This window comes from Balaenoptera musculus, chromosome 18, assembly GCF_009873245.2.
Source record: "Balaenoptera musculus isolate JJ_BM4_2016_0621 chromosome 18, mBalMus1.pri.v3, whole genome shotgun sequence".
In the NCBI taxonomy this organism is placed as follows: Eukaryota; Metazoa; Chordata; class Mammalia; order Artiodactyla; family Balaenopteridae; genus Balaenoptera; species Balaenoptera musculus.
The window spans coordinates 6,110,399-6,129,149 of record NC_045802.1 but is presented as its reverse complement, the minus strand read 5'-3'; the positions used below and the strand labels follow the sequence as shown (position 1 = coordinate 6,129,149).

The 18,751-nt window shown below is 40.4% G+C and overlaps 1 protein-coding gene across 1 annotated transcript; it reads right to left on the bottom strand.

The window, feature by feature from the left end:
* Window positions 1-3,410: 3,410 nt before the first annotated feature.
* LOC118884276 (proteasome maturation protein) lies at window positions 3,411-16,485 on the bottom strand. The gene is made up of 6 exons (XM_036831809.1): window positions 16,378-16,485; window positions 13,685-13,782; window positions 11,897-11,957; window positions 9,972-10,073; window positions 7,811-7,904; window positions 3,411-3,580 (listed from the first exon to the last, which is right to left on the bottom strand). The coding sequence occupies exons 1-6, from the start codon at window positions 16,378-16,380 to the stop codon at window positions 3,513-3,515; spliced, it is 426 nt and encodes a 141-aa protein (XP_036687704.1). The 5' UTR covers window positions 16,381-16,485; the 3' UTR covers window positions 3,411-3,512.
* Between the last annotated feature and the right edge of the window lie 2,266 nt (window positions 16,486-18,751).

Below are 18,751 nucleotides of genomic sequence, written 5' to 3'. Positions count from 1 at the left end.
CGCTGGCAGTGGGGCTGGACCCTGACCCATGTGGTTGTGAGGTTGTGCCTTGTGCAGTGGCTTCTACCTGCCAGAGGGCAGGGTAGGCTTCCCATGTGGCTGGGTATTTGACCCAGGGGGGCACACGGTTGCTGCTGGCCCAATGATAGGTGGGACCAGGTCCCTGGCGCTAACAGGACGTGAGAATTCCAAAATGGAGCTTCACGATGCTGGTGTTATTGTGGTAAAACAAGTTCCCCAAAATGGATGCTGCCAGCATCTCTCCGCAGGGGGAGTCCCAGTTGCCTCCTGCCTCCTTGGATCCAGGATCAGCAAGCAGGTCTGACCCTTTGTCCTTTCAAATTAACGTCTACACTGGGAGTCAGATTGCATTTACCCTTTCAGAGTGAAGTCTGTCTCCTGTAGCCCTCTGGCTCTTCTGAACATAAGCCCCATTGGTTTTCGAAGCCAGATGTTCCGGGGGCTCATTTTCCTGGTGGAGGACCCCCAGGCTGGGGAGTCCAATGGGCTCAAACCCCTTGCTCCTTGGGGAGGATCTCTATAATTGTGATATTCCTCCCACTTTCTCACCAACCTGGGGGTGTAGGTCCTGATATACTGTATCTCTGTCCTTCCTACCCGACTCGTGCTTCCTTCTTTATGTTTTTAATTGTGGAAAATCTTTTCTGTTAGTCTTCAGGTTGTTTCCATAGACAGCTGCTCTGTAAACAGTTGTCATTTGGGCATGCCCATGGGAGGAGGTGAGTTCAGGGACTTTCTCCTCTGCCATCTTGGCCACTGCCCCCACCAAGGTATGGGTTCTTAATTAAGGATTTGCTGTACTTGAAGGAACCTGAATTTCAACTTTGAAATCATGAGCTAAATAAGTTCAATGAAGTATCACATTTTTGGTTTAGCTTTATTGAAATATCAAGTCAAAATTTGGTTAAACTTAGATTCAGCAATTGTAGACTCCAGTGGAAGATTATACACTATACAGTCTTTCAGCTTTTCAAAAGTAATCTACTTGTTCAGACAATTTTCTACATTCTTGAAATGTCTGCATTCAAAGGAGTAACAAAATGCAGGAAAGCACTGGGTTATATTTATGTGTACTCCTGAAAGAGGGATAAAACCCACTGCAAAAAGAAAAATTAATAAAAAATGATAAGCCTATCATTTATATTTTGTACAGAGGGTAGGACTGAAGAGACGTGTCTAGTGAAAGAGCCATCCCATGATGTGCCAAACAGTGCTCAGTTATTTGCCAACCCACCCAATGCTTTGAGACAATAAAACCCACAAATTCCTTTATTCACATATATATTTTAAAAAGTAACACAGAACTACATTATAGTCCATTAAGTATGTTTATATCTTTTATTGTGAATTTTATCATTTTAGTGCTAATAAAATTAATTTTAATCAGGCACCAACCTGTGAAGTATCTCTTAAACCCCCAAAATACTAAACTAATTCCTTAAAAAAAACCCCACAGCATCTGAAAGAAAAAATGCCTAACTGAAGAGTCTGGCACCTAGGCAAAGTATCTCAGAGGAACCTGCAATTTACTCTTATGAAGGAACCCAAATCATCCCAACTCCAGGCACACACTGTAGTTTGCAGAGACTACTAGCAAACTTTCCAGCACTGAGGTACACGGGAAGAATTAACTGATGCTAATGAATGTTATTACTATAAAGGTGAAAGCAAGCATATGAATCAAAGGTTCTCATCCCTGGAGAGCTTTTCAAAAGTAGACTTCCTGACTCGTCATTCTGGAATTTCTAAGATTCAGACCCTGACACCAAAATCTTTTCACAAGATTTCCAGGTGATTTTACACACACCCAGGGATAAGATTCATGGGTGTAAACACAAAGAAGGTAAAAGAAGAAAAGGAGAGGGGGGAAGCATGAAGACCTTCAGAGAATAAGCACTAATCATGATTACCAATTTCTGTGTTTAAAGTATCAGCTTTTCCACTTAAACTATGTTCATTAATTTCATAGTACCTTCTACTGGTCAGGAAGAGTATCTACTATTCCTAAAACTAAGGTACAGAAATCTCCAACTTTGTTAATTAGTTGAAAGAGAACACATTTAGAAACAATCAATTAGTGAACCTTCGTTATTTCTATATTTTCTCATAATTTAAGTGTAAAGTGGGTTGGCAAATACTGTGTTGGCAAAGACAGTTTTAAACTCAACCTCAACGGTCAGGAGCACTTTTTACCGCAGGATGTTTAGCAGCATCCCTGGCGTCCTTGCACTAGATGCCAGTTGGAAACCCTCCCCAAAGTTGTGACAACCAGAAATTTCTCTAGACATTGTTAAATGACCCCCGCCACTCCCAGTAGGGAGGGGAAACATTGCCTTCAGTCATAAATCAGTGACTTAGACAATAAAAATACTCCTGAGAAATTGATAATGTTTAATTTTTGTATACTAGGTCCATAAAAAAATACCTTATTAAGAAAGAACCACTGGGGCTTCCCTGGTGGCGCAGTGGTCGAGAATCTGCCTGCCAATGCAGGGGACACGGGTTCGAGCCCTTGTCTGGGAAGATCCCACATGCCGCGGAGCAACTAGGCCCGTGAGCCACAACTACTGAGCCTGCGCGTCTGGAGCCTGTGCTCCGCAACAAGAGAGTCCGCCATAGTGAGAGGACCGCACACCGCAATGAACAGTGGCCCCCGCTTGCCACAACTAGAGAAATAGCCCTTGCACAGAAACGAAGACCCAACACAGCCAAAAAATAAAAAAATAAAAAAGAAAGAACCACCATAGGGAAGATTTATTTTTAAATAAACTATTATGGAATTTGTTCATGAATAGTTGTGTGTGTACATGAATGTTCTTTTTTCTTTTTTTAATTTAAGCATCTTATGATATATTAATCTATGCAGTACTACAGTTTAATTGACATCTGCTGATTGTTTTACTTAATTTTTCACTTTAAAGACAAGACCAAAATCAAAACCTCTGAACTTACACTTTTCAACCTGAAAGAATCAAAGAATGTAGTTATAATTCTAAAGTAGCAACAATAAAGCAAGTGTTATTCTTATGGGTATTAATGGACTATACTGAAACAAGGTAAAATATAATACTCTTATTTTGTACTTACTTTGAAATGCTGCCACTGAACAGATGTTTATTCTGAAAGATGCTACTATGAAGTTTGCACACTCAAATACCAATAATGGTTATTCAAAATTAAATTTATGAAATAACTAGAAAATAGGCTGAATTGGAACCTGTGCATAGTTTTATGACATTAATTAGCAACATTTTTTTAAAGACATAGAAGGCTATTGTTTTAATATAAATTAGAAGTTTTAAAACCATCTCCCTTTAGTGCCTTCAATTATCACATAAACCAAAGACCCAAATAATTTCAAATGATCACAGATACTACTTAGGCAAAAATTCTCATGTGTCAGTACTTTTAATGTTGTGCACGTCAAATTATAGTAAAAAACGACTATAAACAAGATGCAGCCCCTCTATTTCCATGAACAGCACAGTGCATTACAGTAAACCGAGTTTATATTCAACCATCAAATGTGGTTCTCCCATTAGTTCACTTTGTGACGGGTCTGAAAACAAACAAAAACAAACATATTAAAGAACTGGACACTTAAAATGGGTGCATTCTACTGTATGTCAAGTATACCTCAATTCAGGTGATTGTAAAAGAAAATATAGATTGAATAAATTCTTTTTCAAAGTTCTTAAGTTTTCCAGTGCTTTCCAGTTGACTCTAGGAACGATCTCTAAGAGATTAAACAATCCGTAATCTAATTTGCAAAACCCATTTTATTTCTATCACTCTGTGCTCTGTTGCAAATACATATATACACAAACCAGAATTCTAGAGCAAGAAAACCTTAAAAATCTTCACTCTCTTGTCTGTATTGATGAGTCAGACAAAAGTCTTACTTTAACTGCAATAATGCACCTAAGAGTTTTTAAAATGAATAACAACATTAAGCTTCCTACAAACAAACAAAGCCTCTTCTCCTCCACACAGGACAAGAAACAGAATAAATACCCAACGAAATAAACTGTAAAATCAGTTTGTAAAAATAAATAATCATTAAAATAATGATTACCAAGAGTAACAGATCAATTTGGATGTTTCCTCATTGGATCTCCTAAGAGACTGGAGATTACTGCGTCACATTAGTTCAGCAATCTCTACTCTTGACATTTGTCACACAACAAAGTAACCTTAGCAACAACTGATACTGTTACAATTATTAATAGAGTAAATGGCTATGTATACAACAGGCATCCAAAACCCAAATTAAAAAAAGTATGTCCGCACATGAGTACAAAGAACAAAGATGCTTGCTGCAGCACTGTTTTGTGTTAGTAAGAGAGAAGACTCAATACATGTATTGATGCAGCACCCCTACTACCGTAAGACAGACACAGTGTGATACCAATCGTGATAAAAAAATATACACAAAGCAACGCCAGATATTTTCTGATTATATATATTTGTACGAAGACACACAGAAAAAAGTCTGGAAGGACATACACTAAAAGCAGCAAGCAGCAGGCAAATAGGGAAGGAGGGAGAGAAATGGGTTTGGGGTAAACATGGAGGACTTGAGTCTCAGCTGTAATGTTTTCCATTTTAAAACAAAGAATATCCTTATTTATATAATAACAACTTTCCTTTTAAACTCTCCTTTTTAAAGCTTTTGACTTCAGTAAAATACGTGCTTATTAAATAAATCACTTGCACCAGAAGACAGCACACCATGTAAGCAAGGCCCTGGCCCGTGAGACTCCCAGGGAGGACCGGGCCTCTTGGTCAGTCTCAGTTCCCTCATCTTAAAGTGACAGAACTAGAGAAAACGGAAGGCCGCTTTCAGCATTAAGAAAAAGTCCAGTTGTGACTTTCTTACTGCCTTCCTCACATTCTCTTCCCTTCCTTAAAATATAATGTGCAGATTTTTCTTGGCCAAGCACTTCCCTGATGAGCAAGCAAACAAAACCCTGATCACCTCTAACACTTTAAAAAATGTAAATTGGAGAATTATGCAGATTTTCATCACAGTTGACTAGTCTTCATATCACGCTTAGATTAACACACTACTCCCTCATTACAGACTTTAAAATTCCTTCTGGGTCAAATGTGATGAGGAGAATGTGGTGAGCAACAGCTTTCAACACTCATCATGGATTAAGCACCTTATGAGGCACTGGAGACACAAGAGTTAACAAGACAAAGTCCCCAGCTCTCATGAGGCCTGTATTTATGTTGAGGAAAACAAATAAGAAACAAGAAAGATACTGAAACAGTGAGAAGCGAAGAATGCAAATGAGGTGGCAGGGTGGCGGGGACTGCTCTAGACTGGGCAGTCTCTGAAGGAGTGACATTTCAACTGGGATCTGAAGAGCAAGGGCAGAAGTGTTCTAAGCAGAAGGAACAGCTACGGCAAGGCCCGAAGGTGAAGCCATAAACTGTCCACAAATCACACAGTCACAGTTCCCACAAGGGGGACACTACCCAAAGTGCAGCGCAGTGATCTCATCCTGACAAAAATCACCCACCTAAACAAAGGATCTTTCCAGTTCTTAGCTGCCTTACAGAGATGCAAGGAATGAATATATAAAGATGTCCACAAGATAGCTAGTCATCTTTTTAAATCTGAAATTCTATCACACGTCACAGCTTAAAATCACTCAATGGGTATGGACACCAAGGGGGGAATGTCGGAACGGGGGCGGGGCGGGTGGTGGTGGGATGAATTGGGAGACTGGGATTGACACATATACACTAATATGCATAAAATAGATAACTAATAAGAACCTGCTGTTTAAAAAAATAAAATTCAAAAATAAAGATTATAAACTAAAAAAAACAAAAAAGCTGAAGAAAAAAATAAAATAAAGTTACAGTCTTCAGATGTCAAAAGAAAAAAAAAATCACTCAATGGCTTTCTGTTGCATTCTGAATAAACTTTTTATGGTCTGCAAGGCTCCGGCTCCTCTGTACCTGCCTGGCTTTTCAACCTCACCTTATTCTACTTTCCACTTCCCTCAAAACACTCCAGCTGCATAGGCCTTCTTAACATGTTCTTATGTGTGTTGACAGACAGTTCTCTAGAAGTCTTTCTTGATTCCACAAGTCTTGGAAGCAGAGGCACTGTCCGCCTTTGTTCTGGACTCTCTTTCCAAGGCTGTTTCTAAAGAGAGATCGTGTTGCCCTTGGGGCACAGAACAGGCAGGCTGACTGCCCATTATAAGATTCAGGTGCCCTGAACTTGGGGTTCCCCTTACTGTAACAAAATACACTCTATATGCAGGTTTCATCTAACCCTCTTCTTGCTGCCCTGTGGGAACTGGGGCTCAGGGACCCAACAGAAAAGCTGCTGCTCTGGCTTCTGCCACTGCTGTGAATAACAAACTGCTCTTTGTCTCGAGGAGTCGGTCTCTGCCAGCATCCATGAAACCACAGAGGGCTAACTTGTGAGCTTTTAAGTGGAATAAACCCTTCAGAGCTCTTCTGCTGTTCTCAGGTAAGAGACCCTGGACATACAGCTTCTTCTGTCTGAAATACTCTTCCCTCTACTTTTAGCTCAACTAATTCATGTATCTTTCAGGAATCAATTTATATGTCATATTCCCAGAGGTGCCTGAGCCTCCTACCCAACAACAAACTATACACCTACCCTTTTTATTCCTAGAATTTAATCACTGTTTGTAACTACATGTTTGTGTTTTATCTGTTAATGTTTACCTCCCCCATTAGAAAGCACAGATGTTTTGTTTTTTTCACCATCATATATTCAAAGCCTAGCCCAGTGCCTGACATATAACAATTATTTTACTGACTGAATAAATGCTCAGTAAGTCCCTCTCCCTTTTTTATCACATGACTTTACAGAGGCTGATTTTTAAATGAGTGCATTTTTATAACTAAAAGATAATTATAAACCCGGGCTATCACCTTACTAATTTTAAATGAGGTCTAAATTCAGTGTAAAAGCTTAGGAACTCCAGGTTTTCCTGCATTCAGAAAGTCCCCTCGAGGAAGATTCTCAAAGAGGAGGCTCATGAGACTTCTGCTGCGTCCACAGCATCTCGTTACCGGACATTAGCAGCCAAGCAAAAGTAATATAATTTAATCCTGGTGGGTTTTTCCGTTTCTCCTAAACTGCTGAGGCATAATGAACAGAGGTAATACTGGACAGAATTGTATTTGTTTGCCTTCCTCAGAACCAGAAAAAAATAACGGATGCTGCATGTATTGCTCTTACCTAAAAGTCATTTATGTCATACATAATATAATCATCCAGAGAATTCTGTTAAAAATGACAGACTCTTCTTTACTATTCACCATCTATAGAAACACAACAATTACTTAGCAGGACAGGGTGGGTATTTTTTTTTTTTTTTTTTAGGGTGGGTATTTTTTAAAGAAAACTCTGATCTTATTTTTTCCAGTTGTTTTTAAAACTAGTCACATCCCACAAACGTTCTGAAGAGTGCAACAACAATCCTTGGTTAAGCTACCCCATGAATACTGTATTGGACTCACACATCAGACTTTATCCTCAGGATATGAAAGGAATGACTGTCATTAGTTGACTGAAATGACTATAATCTCAGAACTCCATAAATAATTTTCACTTTTAAAACCAGTTAAAGAACAGTTATTACCATTAAATTTTATCTTATTTCATTGAATAAACACAAATGAATTCAATCAGCTATAAACTCCACGAGGACAAAGACGCTATATGTTTCATCTGCTGCTGTTGTCTTGTACATTACTGGGGCTCTATAAAAAGGTATGGAATGACACTTACCATTAAGAATATCTTCAAATCCAATAGTCTCATCATTACCCCTCAAAATATCCAATGCAAGGTTTGAGCTTGGAAGAAATGGAAGACGCTGAACCTTCAGGAAAAGTATAAAAAGGCAAAATTAGAAAAAACCAAGGGGAAAAAATATACATGACCAAATTTCACATTCTTCATTCTTTATTTGTAAAATTCACAAAACTAAGTAACATATCAATTTAACCAATGCGGGTTAATCAATTTAACACGCAAGATCACATTTAAGACCCAAACCAAAATTTTAAAAATTCCTCAACACTTTACACAAAATATATACACTGAAACTGAACGCTTTTTACTAACACTTAATAATCCCATCAGGTTTGCTCATATTTGAGGGCTTTGCTTCTGTCCAGGAAAATCAAAGCACATACCATGTGATGAAATGCAAAATCCTAGAGCCTAACACCATTCTTTGTTCCTAATAAACGTGGGATGATCAAATTCCTGAAGAAATTCCAACTCAGTGAGAGCATTATTCTATTTAGTAAACCAATTATTCATTTTTTATGTTGTTCTGTATTGCTCACACAAATGTTTAAGTTATGACCCTTTAAAACAGTACTGATAGGGACTTCCCTGGTGGCACAGTGGTTAAGAATCCGCCTGCCGGGCTTCCCTGGTGGCGCAGTGGTTGAGAGTCTGCCTGCCAATGCAGGGGACACGGGTTCAAGCCCTGGTCTGGGAGGATCCCACATGCCGCGGAGCAACTGGGCCCGTGAGCCACAACTACTGAGCCTGCGCGTCTGGAGCCTGTGCTCCGCAACAAGAGAGGCCGCGATAGTGAGAGGCCCGCGCACCGCGATGAAGAGTGGACCCCGCTTGCCACAACTGGGGAAGGCCCTAGCACAGAAACGAAGACCCAACACAGCCAAAAATAAATAAATAAATTAAAAAAAAAAACAAACACAACCAAGCAGATATTTGTTTAAAAAAAGAAGAATCCGCCTGCCAATGCAAGGGGCACGGGTTTGATCCCTGGTCTGGGAAGATCCCACATGCTGCGGAGCAACTAAGCCCGTGCGCCACAACTACTGAGCCCGCGCTCTAGAGCCCACGAGCCACAACTACTGAGCCTGCGTGCCACAACTGAAGCCAGCATGCCTAGAGCCCGTGCTCCGCAACAAGAGAAGCCACCGCAATGAGAAGCCCACGCACCGCAACGAAGAGTAGCCCACGCACCGCAACGAAGAGTAGCCCCCACTCGCCACAACTAGAGAAAGCCCATGCAGCAACGAAGACCTAACGCAGCCAAAAATAAACTAATTAATTAATTTAAAAAAACCAAAAAACAGTAGTGGTAACTAGAAATGAAGATCGAAGTCACCTGTGGGACTTTAAAAACCACGATGCCATTGTGAACTAGTGTTATGTACTTTTTTCAATTATTAAATACATATACTGCAGACTAGTATCTAAGTACAGTGGAGAATGCACGGGCTGTAGAGTCAGAGAGATCTGGATTCAAATTCTGCTTTTATTACTTACTTAGGCTTTGCCTAAGTTACCTGACTTGTCTCACCCTGTTTCCGTATCTGTGAACTAGGATAGTAGCACCTTCCTCTCAAACCTGTAGCATGGTGCAGTGTAAAGTACACATATATAGTCACTGGCACATAGCTTGTACCCAACAAACTTTAATGTAGCCAAACCAAATTTTCAGTTTTTCTGTTCTTTGTTAGTTGTCCAGCAATCATTGGAATCAATGTAGTGTGATGTGACAGAATCCAGAGCACAGATGGGGGGACAGTTCTTACACACTTGGAAGGACATTTCTGAAGATCTTCTTCCTAAGCAACAGGTATATTCAGCAATATACAACCTGCCTACTAGATACCTCCACCTGGATATCCCTAGAGGCATCTCAGATTCAATGTAACCCCCCAAAGCAGAAAAACATGAAAGTGAACACAGGTAAGTTGTCAGACACTGAGCCTATAATTTAAAGGAGTTTTCCATTTCAAAGCTTCTTTTCTCTATGAAGCAGAAATCAAGGTCATATCCTAAAAGGGGGAAAGTAGGATAGGTTGTAGGGGAGAAGAGAAGGTAAGGTTTGTACAGCTGTTTGTACAGCTGATATCAACACACAGGTGGGATGCATACAAACTGACATTCATAAACCCACCTGCTGCACTGCCTTGAATTCCATTTGTAGTTTTAATGGAGCAAATAGACCCTGGATGTTTCTCAGTGTGGAAAAGTTCATTTTATCTTGGTTGAGCTGGAACTACAAAGACAACAATGTAATTTTAAATGTTACACTCAACATTCTGCTTTCAAAACAGTTAGCACTGATACGCATGTGACACAATACTTAGAGGAAGGATTTCAATATCCATTAACTGAAATAAAAACGAAGTATTTTTACTAATTTCTTCGACAAATTTTAGAATATGTATGTCTATATTTTACCTGGCATGCAGGTGTCCTTCACTGGTGTAAAATTACCACCTAAAATTTAGATTTACAGAACTAATACATTAAGGGAATGTTTTTCATATTGCAAAAGTGTATTTACAAAGCATAATCATATTTTGATTATGATTATGCAAGCAAACAAAACCCTGATCACCTCTAGCTTTTGATTAGAATTACTGCAAAACTGGTAGAGCAAAGAAAACGTATAAATAACCTCAGATCCAGAAACAGTTTGATACAGGACAATAATTAATAAGAAATTTCTAAGTATGAAAGTATCTACTTCAAAGGATTTCATCAAAGAAATAATCAGACCCATTATATGGTCCTGTTAATTAAACTACAATGCTTAAACTCCACCTTTTTGAGTAATTGGGTCTGGGGGAAAAAAGAAACCCAAACTCTGAAGTCTGTCCAATTTGTGTTGGGTACTAATAAGCAATTTTATTCTGGAATCATACTCTTACTAAGCACTGATACTACTTCTAAAAAACAAGTCAGGTTTACCCCATCTAAATATGTATAATTTATCTTTTGAACCCAAATGCAGAACTTCACATTCACCTCTTTGTTTTTCTTGAAGTTCTGGCCTAGTCTTCTGGTCTGTTGGGTCATCTATGATGTAGTTCACTTATTCATCAAAACGAGCTATCCTTATCAGCTTTTTCTCCCATAAACCTGATTTATATGTTTTCTATGGCTAATCTGAAGTCTCTGAAAAACAACCTTCTCAAGTCATCTTCTGAGCATGAAACCAGAATGCAGCAAAAGCAGCCAGGGGCCCCTTTATTTTCTCGTCTAATTTGAACTTCAATTTCATCATCAAATTATTTGTTCTACTCTTTCTTAACGAAAAATCTTTCCCCTTGCTGAAGAGGGGGGAAACAAAACAAAACAAAACAAAAAAAATGGAATAGGTCGGCTTCCTGTTAACTGGGTAACACTGCACCATCATCCCCAAGTAGTAAGACACCTCCTTCTTCTTGCTCTGAATGTGTTATTTTAAAACCCTTTAGGTGGTCTTTAGGACATCTGTACAAGCTATACCCTCTGGGGAATAACCTTTCCCCACCTATTTATCTGGTTAATACTGTTCTAAAACTGTTCAAATGCCCTCTTCTAGAAAGCTTTCCACAGGTGGTTGCTCCATCCCTGGTCCCCTACAACACGTTATGAAGCCCCTAGCCACTGCTTATCCTCGCATGAAATCTGCAGCCCCTTAAGGATGGGGACTATGTCATATTCACCTGTGCACCTACTGTGCCCAGCAGTAACCTGGAGATGCAGGGCCTGAAAAAGAGGTCAAGGCTAGAGATATGGGCTTGGGAAGATCAACAGCAAAAATGGCAGGGGAAAAATACAAAAGAAAATGGGATCATCAAAGGAGAACATATGAAAGGAATGGAAAGGTGGACTAACCTCTAGAAATGTCTATAAAAAAGACAAAGAAGAATGTGTAGAAAGGGAGCTTTAGTGAAGCAATACAATGATAACTCAAAGCTTAGGATATTGAAAACAAGGCCTCAAGTTCTTCATGGTTAAATGCTCAACACCAGAAGTGTCTTAATCAAGTATTATTAAAAATATTTTTCTACTAGAGGATAAAAATAAAAACACAGGTAACATACTTACATTTTTTTCTGATAATTCAAGAGGATGACTGGGCAGAAGTTCATTTTTCACATAAGAAAAACTGAAAATAAACATTTAAGATGGAGATTATATATTACTGAATACCTAGAGCTCAAAATCACATCTATCACTGTTGTAGTATAAATAAATGGCACAAGGGAGCTTTGGGGGGATGAGTAACCCGTTCTGTACCCTGAGTGTGGTGGTGGTGGTTCTGGGAATTAACACATGTTTTAAAATTCATAGAACTATACACCAAAAGGAAGACAAGAAGTCAAATTTACTGAATATTGTTTTAAATGCATCTATTATAGACACTGGTGGTCAAGACTTCAATTCACTGGGGAGAACCCCCCCAAAAATGGTCCTCAATGATGCCCTGTATCTAGAAGAAATTTAATAAAGTATGTTTAATACTATTACTCTGATGACATGATTCTTGTATTACATAAAATATCTAAGCCTCTTTTGTTCAGATCTAATGCACATTCAATAGTTAATATATTTTTGGTAAACACACGTTGAACAATCTGTTTGACATTTACCAAACACCTATTATGTATAAAGTACCATATCAGGTGATATACAGCTAAAACCAGGCCGCTGGTCTTTATCACCCTAGATATATAAAGATGACTATCTTATTGTCCAAACCAGGATCTGAGAGCTGAAGGAAACCTTAGAAATCCTGCAACAATCGTTTACTGAATACTATCTTTGTATAAAGCATTATCCACAAAGTGGAATTTGATAATGGCTCTGCTCATGGCAATCTTACAGTCTAACTGGGAAGAAAAAGAAGCATTTCATGTGAAAACAACAACAACAAAAAAAACAAATCACCCGCATTGGTTACCGGCTAGCTTATAAATCTGATTATACTATACTATTGCCAATTCCAAAGGCAATATAGTGCATCTTTTACTACGGAATGAAAAGACAATAATGAGGTATTATGTCTGCTCCCAGAGACCAATATTAAAATGATATTCTAAGACAGTAAGACTAAACACCTTAAAATTAGATATAAAATTCAAAAATTCAAAACACAGTACATACACGGGGGGAGGAAAGCATTATCCTTATTTGATTAAGCAGAAAAACAATCTGCCAAGGAAAAGGACCAGTACTAGAAATTCAGACCCAAACATATAGAAAAATAAAGAAAATCGAGGGAAGGGGTATAACTGTACTGAAACTAGAAAAGAAAAATAAGAGCAGCTAAGACTTACCCAGTGCTTACTAATGCCATGTATTGGTCTAAGTATTTTCCATGTGCTAGCTCATTCAAAATAACATATATGTTATTACTAGCCTTATTTCACAGGTGTGGACACTGAGACGTAGAACAATTAACTAACCTGCCCACGGGCACACATCTAGTAAATGGCGGAGCCAGGACCAAAACCCAGAGTCCACGCTCTTTACTGCTATGTTCTAGTGTCTCCCAAAGAAAAGTCAATTACTCCAGTAGTTAATAAGATAAAGAGACAAATGGCTCTCCAAGTTATCAGCAGCACAAAGAAGAATCCTACCAAATCATGCTACTGGGTAACATCTCCTAGGAAGATGCCCTTTCCTGGGAACCTACTACTCTGATAAGATGCTTCTTCCACTATAGAACACATCCAATCCTACCCTCCCCCTCCTCCCCTAGTCTAAAGTGTATTACTTGCTACCTCCTAAATTAAATATACATTTATGGCCTATCAAAATATTTAAAGAATACTGTGAGAAATAATTCACATTTTATTATAACAAAGTCAAAGTCACAATTTCCCCATATACCCTTTTCGAAGAAGATCATGACTTTCAAAAGGTGCACTTGCTGAAAGTTCAGTAACTGGAATACTGTCCTTTAGCTGAGATCCAAGTCCTCTGGCATTCTACAACACAAAGGAAAAACACTATTAAATATAAACAGTTCAAAAAAACACTGAACATCTATGTAAAAAACACTGTTTAAGCACTGGAAAGAAAAGATAAGGTCTTTGCCCTCAAAGGGCCCAGTCTAGACAAGTACCATGAACCTTAGCATTATGGTAGAGGAATATACATGGTTCAGTGAATAAAATCGAATTTGGGGTAGGAAGGATTCCTGAGTTGATCTCTGAGTGTTGTCAGACTGAAAGGCATTCAAGTAAAAAAAGAACATGGGTAAAAGTATAAAAATATAAATGAACAAGCTACAAGTAGTTTGAGATGACCAGCTAACTACATGTCTGAGTAGAGCAGTAAAGGCTGGCAAAAAGAAAAAATGAAAAGGCTTAAATATGCAAAGAAACTTCTGTTTTATTCTGAAATAGAGATCCTCTGAAGGGTTATGGCATGATCAGATTTACTTTCATTGGAAAGATCCCTCCCTTAGGTTAGAATGATTGGCACAGAATGAAGAATGTTGCGGGCAGAATCCTGGGGAATACCATTCCTTATGGACAAGGAAGAACAAGGAAAATGGGATTAAGAACAGAGAGAACAACTGGAAGAGAGTAGTCACAGAAGCTAAGAAAAAAAGGGAATTTCGAAAGTATTTGGTTCCCATAAGAGGGTACTACCTATGAAAAACAAATGTATCTAATCAGGATAGTATAAATAAAAAGAAATAAAAACAAAGACTCACGGTATATTTGGTACTGCTGTATTGTCACCCTACTCATTTATACTATAATTTAATCACCAAATATTTATTAAATATCTACTATGTGGCAGGTTCTCTATTAGATACTGAAGATACATATCTGTCTTCCAGGGCTTAATCTAATGAAGATAGAGTAAACATGCAATTAAAAGTAATACATGTTACCACAGGTAAAACACAAGATGCTGAGTTTAAGTTACTTGTTGCTGAAATACATCATCCCTGCAATTCTGCAGGAAAATGTAAAACAGCTGCAGGTAGTTTGGAGTGTTATACTCTTCTAGGAGAAACTATTCTGAGAAACCAGCTTTTTAAATTGATGTTCTACTTTATCTGTATATTTCACTAGGTCAGGTACCCACCCTGTCCCAGGTTTCTTCAATCTACCACCCCAGTCCAGGCTCTCACACCTGGATAACGTTAACAGCGCTGCCTCTAGCCTGTTCTATTTTCCAATTCTGCACAGCAAGATTTGCCTGATAAGCAATTTTCCTCACCAAAGCTGTTAAAAAAACAAAACAAAACGAAAAACAAAAACCTCTCTCACTGGTTTGTCAATGTCTTGCCTCCGAAGCCTGGAACTCAAGAAGCTGTACAACAGGTTTCAACTCTCCCACGTAGAAGTCATGGTTAATTAGGAAAAGAAGCTGAAATCTAGTGTGCATGCCGCTAACCTGATGAAAGCACAGAACCTCCCTGGCCCTGTTTACTCATCCTTCCAGCTGCCTGAACTCCTTCCAGGACCAGCGTTGTATGATTGTACCTTTCCAAAACTACCTTCTGTTACTTTCCTACCTAAAGGTTCTCCTCCTCCCAGACTGCTTTATTGTAGAGTAAAGGAAGAAAAGTTTCTTCTACACACAAAGAAAAGGGGGATTCTGATCTCTGGGATCTACTGTTATCACTTTCCCAATTCCCTCCTGTAAAACATCAGAATCAGTACATGATATTTCTAATAAAGTAGCAGAGGAAAACAAATCTATGAAGTTAATTAACACTTGAGTTAATTGAGGTTAACACTTGAGTTAATTGAGTTAAAAGTGAAACACCTGAGTTAACACTTGAGTTAACTGAGTTAAAAGTTACTTGAGGGTGTTTCTAAAACCTCTTTACTATGCTCAGCAGTATTTACCAACAGAAACTTTCTAGATTTGGATGGCCCAGCAGCAGTACTGGTGGTATCAGAGTCGCGAGCAATGACGGTTCAAAAATCTCTCCCAAATATCAAACTTCTAAGTTAAAAAGAGAGAAGGGGCGGGGCAGGAGGAGATCCACTAACAATACTGACAAACGGGGAGTAGCAACTATCCAATTTTCCCCCCTCCAACACGTGCCGTACTACGAGCTCCCAAAAATGTTTGTGGGGTAAAGCTGAGTGATGGAAATGCGACCTACAGCTGTGGGTTTATTATCAAGGCAGTTCCGAGGATCAGGGGTGGGTGAGGATGTCGGGCACTCGGCTCCCAAAGGTCCTCCCCTCGGGGGAGGGGTAGTCGGCCGCGCCGCACCCCAGACCGTTGCACTTTTGGGGATGTCCTTTCCGGCTCGGCGCCAACTACGGGAAGGGACCGGGGTCGGGGCCGACTGGGGGACTTGGGGATGGGAGAGAGGAGGCGGTGGGAAAGGATGAAGCCGAGGCGCCGCTCGCGGGACCAGCGCCGGAGCCCTACCCAGGCGGCGGCCACGAACCCCCGGACCCCGTGACTCGACAAATCATGGCGCCCGAGGCCGGCCTCCTCCTCCCGCCGCCGCCACCGGGGAACGGGCTGGGGAGCGGCGGCCTGCCCCTGCGCCCACGGACCCGAGCCCGCAGGCCACTCGGGTCGCCCAGGGTCTCACTCACCATCTTCAACTCGCTCCGCGAACAGCTCCTCAGTCCGTTACCGTCAGCCGACCCCGCGGCTCACTTCCGTTTCCGGGGTTGCCCCCCCACATCCGCCGGAAGTGCGTCCGTCCGGGCGAGGAAGGAAGGAGGGTGCGGGGCACCTGGAGGGAGCCGCGCGGGGCCGGAGCTCCCACGCCTGAAGTCCCGAGGGATCGGGGACCGAGGGCGCAGTAAGGGTGTGGGCTGGAGGAGGGCGGGGGAGGGGAGACGCGGGTGTCCACTCTGTTCGTGATCAGCCCCGGCCGCTTGTGCGGCGTTGGGAGATGGGCAGTGTACTTTGCTGGATGCATCGCCCTGTTCATCCAAAATCTCTTTGAGGTCGAGGTTACGTTTTTCATAAGGGCAAACGAGGCCCAGGTGAAATGAGTGATTCGCGTGCAGTCATGCAGCTAGTGAGGCAAACGTGGAAGCCAAAGCTTTTGCCGGTTTGCTTTTATTTTTTAAAATTACGTATCGAAAGCCAGCTATGTTCAGGACCCTGGGCTGAGACTAAGAATACAGAAATGAACAGGCTCGTGTGGTTCCTGGGCTCCAGCAGTAGAGGAACTCTTGTGGTGGGCAGGGTGACAACGAAGTAAGTATGATAATCAGTGACCTTTGAGGGCTTTTACTATGTAGTAACACAGTTCCAAGTGCTGTACGTGAACTATCTCCTTTAACCCTTTGAATAATCTTATGAAGTGAGTTCTACACTTACCTCAGTTTTACAGGCGCTGAAAGCAAGACATAAAAGAGTTTAAATAGATATGCCCAAGGACACATAATCTATTATAGTTACAGTCATACACTATACTCTGTTGCCTTCCAAATGTGATGTGGTAAAACAGACTCATGCGTTGTCACCATGTAATGGAGCTAATTTAAGGAATCCTTGGGCTGACAGTCAAGGTATAAGAGTAAATTAGGGAGGAGAGAATATGAAAGACATTGCTGGTAGATTTGCTTGTGCAAAAGCTCAAGTGAGAAAGAAGGCCTGTGTGGCTGAATTTCAGTGAGTAAGTTAGAGAGGAGTGTGAGATGCGGCTTAGGAGATGGAGGTGGATTTATCACGGAGGCCCTTGTGTGCCAGATTAAGGGTGAGGCTTTATCTTTAAAAAGACATTGAAGGATTTTAAGGAGGGAGGTCATAAGGTTGTATGCGTTATGCAGCGCAGGACAGTGGATACTGTCATGGATTCCACAACCTTGAACTTCTGCGATAATCCACATTTTGAGTATTGTGCACTGCTGTTATGTGTTTCCTTCTCGCTCCTCAGAATATCCATGTTTACCTTGAGATTTGAGATCGAGTGTTTCATTTGCATCCTTTTCCTTTCACTCAGTTCTACCTAAGGAGAAATTTTAAAACTGCGTCTCTATTTATTTTTTTAATTTAATTTTTATTTTATGTTGAGGTATAGTTGATTTACAGTGTTGTGTTAGTATCAGGTGTACAGCAAAGTGGTTCAGTTATACAGACACATATATCCATTCTAAAACTGCATCTCTTTAAAAAAGTTTTTTTTAATGTTTGTTGATCGCTCACAGTTCAGTCATTAAATATTTGTTGAGCATTGGCTTGATACTAGATTCTGGAGCTAAGGAGAAGAAAAAACCATTTCCCTGTACTTGAGATGCTTTTGTTTTCCTGGGGCAATAGACGCATAAACAGATATTTAAAATGTACTGTGGTCAATGCTTAATAGAGAAAGGAGCTGGATCAGGTTGGGAACAGGGAAGGACGGCACTTGAGGAAGAGGAAACGTGGAAAGGTGAGGATCTGCAAAAGGGCATGTTTGCAGACTGTTTCCATGTGGCTGGAGTTCTGGGTGAGTAGGTGGAGAAAGATGAGATGAGACTGGAGGGACTGGTTGGAGCTGACGTTGAAGGGCCCTTGTATGGTGTGCTGAGGTTTGGGGCTTCTTCTTACAGGGAACAGGAGATGATGGAGGCCTTGTCATAAACACTTGACATTAAAAAAAAAAAAAATTATTCTGGTGGCAGCATGAGAGATATATGGAATCAGGAGAAACCAGACACCAGAATACCACCTAGAGCATTGCAGTAGTTCAAGGCAGAGACGGTAAAGGTATAAATGAAGGTGGCACAGCATATTGGAAAGACTTTGAGAAGCAGCGAAAAGGAGGGATGAACCTGAGAAACAGTAGACTCCAAGAGGCAGCCAGAGGGAGGGGAGCCTGCCGTGGAGACAAAAAAGAAATGGTCAGAGAGGCAGAAGGAGAAGCAAACTGCTGTCTTAGAATCCAAAGGGGAAGAAAGTGCTGAGGGGTTGAAAGCAGTTCAAAAGAGAGGTTAGAAAGTGGTTTTAAAATAGCTTAAAAAAATCATGGAG

Excerpts from the sequence above, each read along its gene's own strand:
- LOC118884276 (XM_036831809.1), bottom strand. Across the intron at positions 7,905-9,971 it reads AATTCAAGGCAGTGCAGCAG|GTTCAGCGTCTTCCATTTCT; the intron begins GTGGGTTTATGA and ends CTTTTCCTGAAG. Across the intron at positions 3,581-7,810 it reads ATTTGAAGATATTCTTAATG|ACCCGTCACAAAGTGAACTA; the intron begins GTAAGTGTCATT and ends GTTTGTTTTCAG.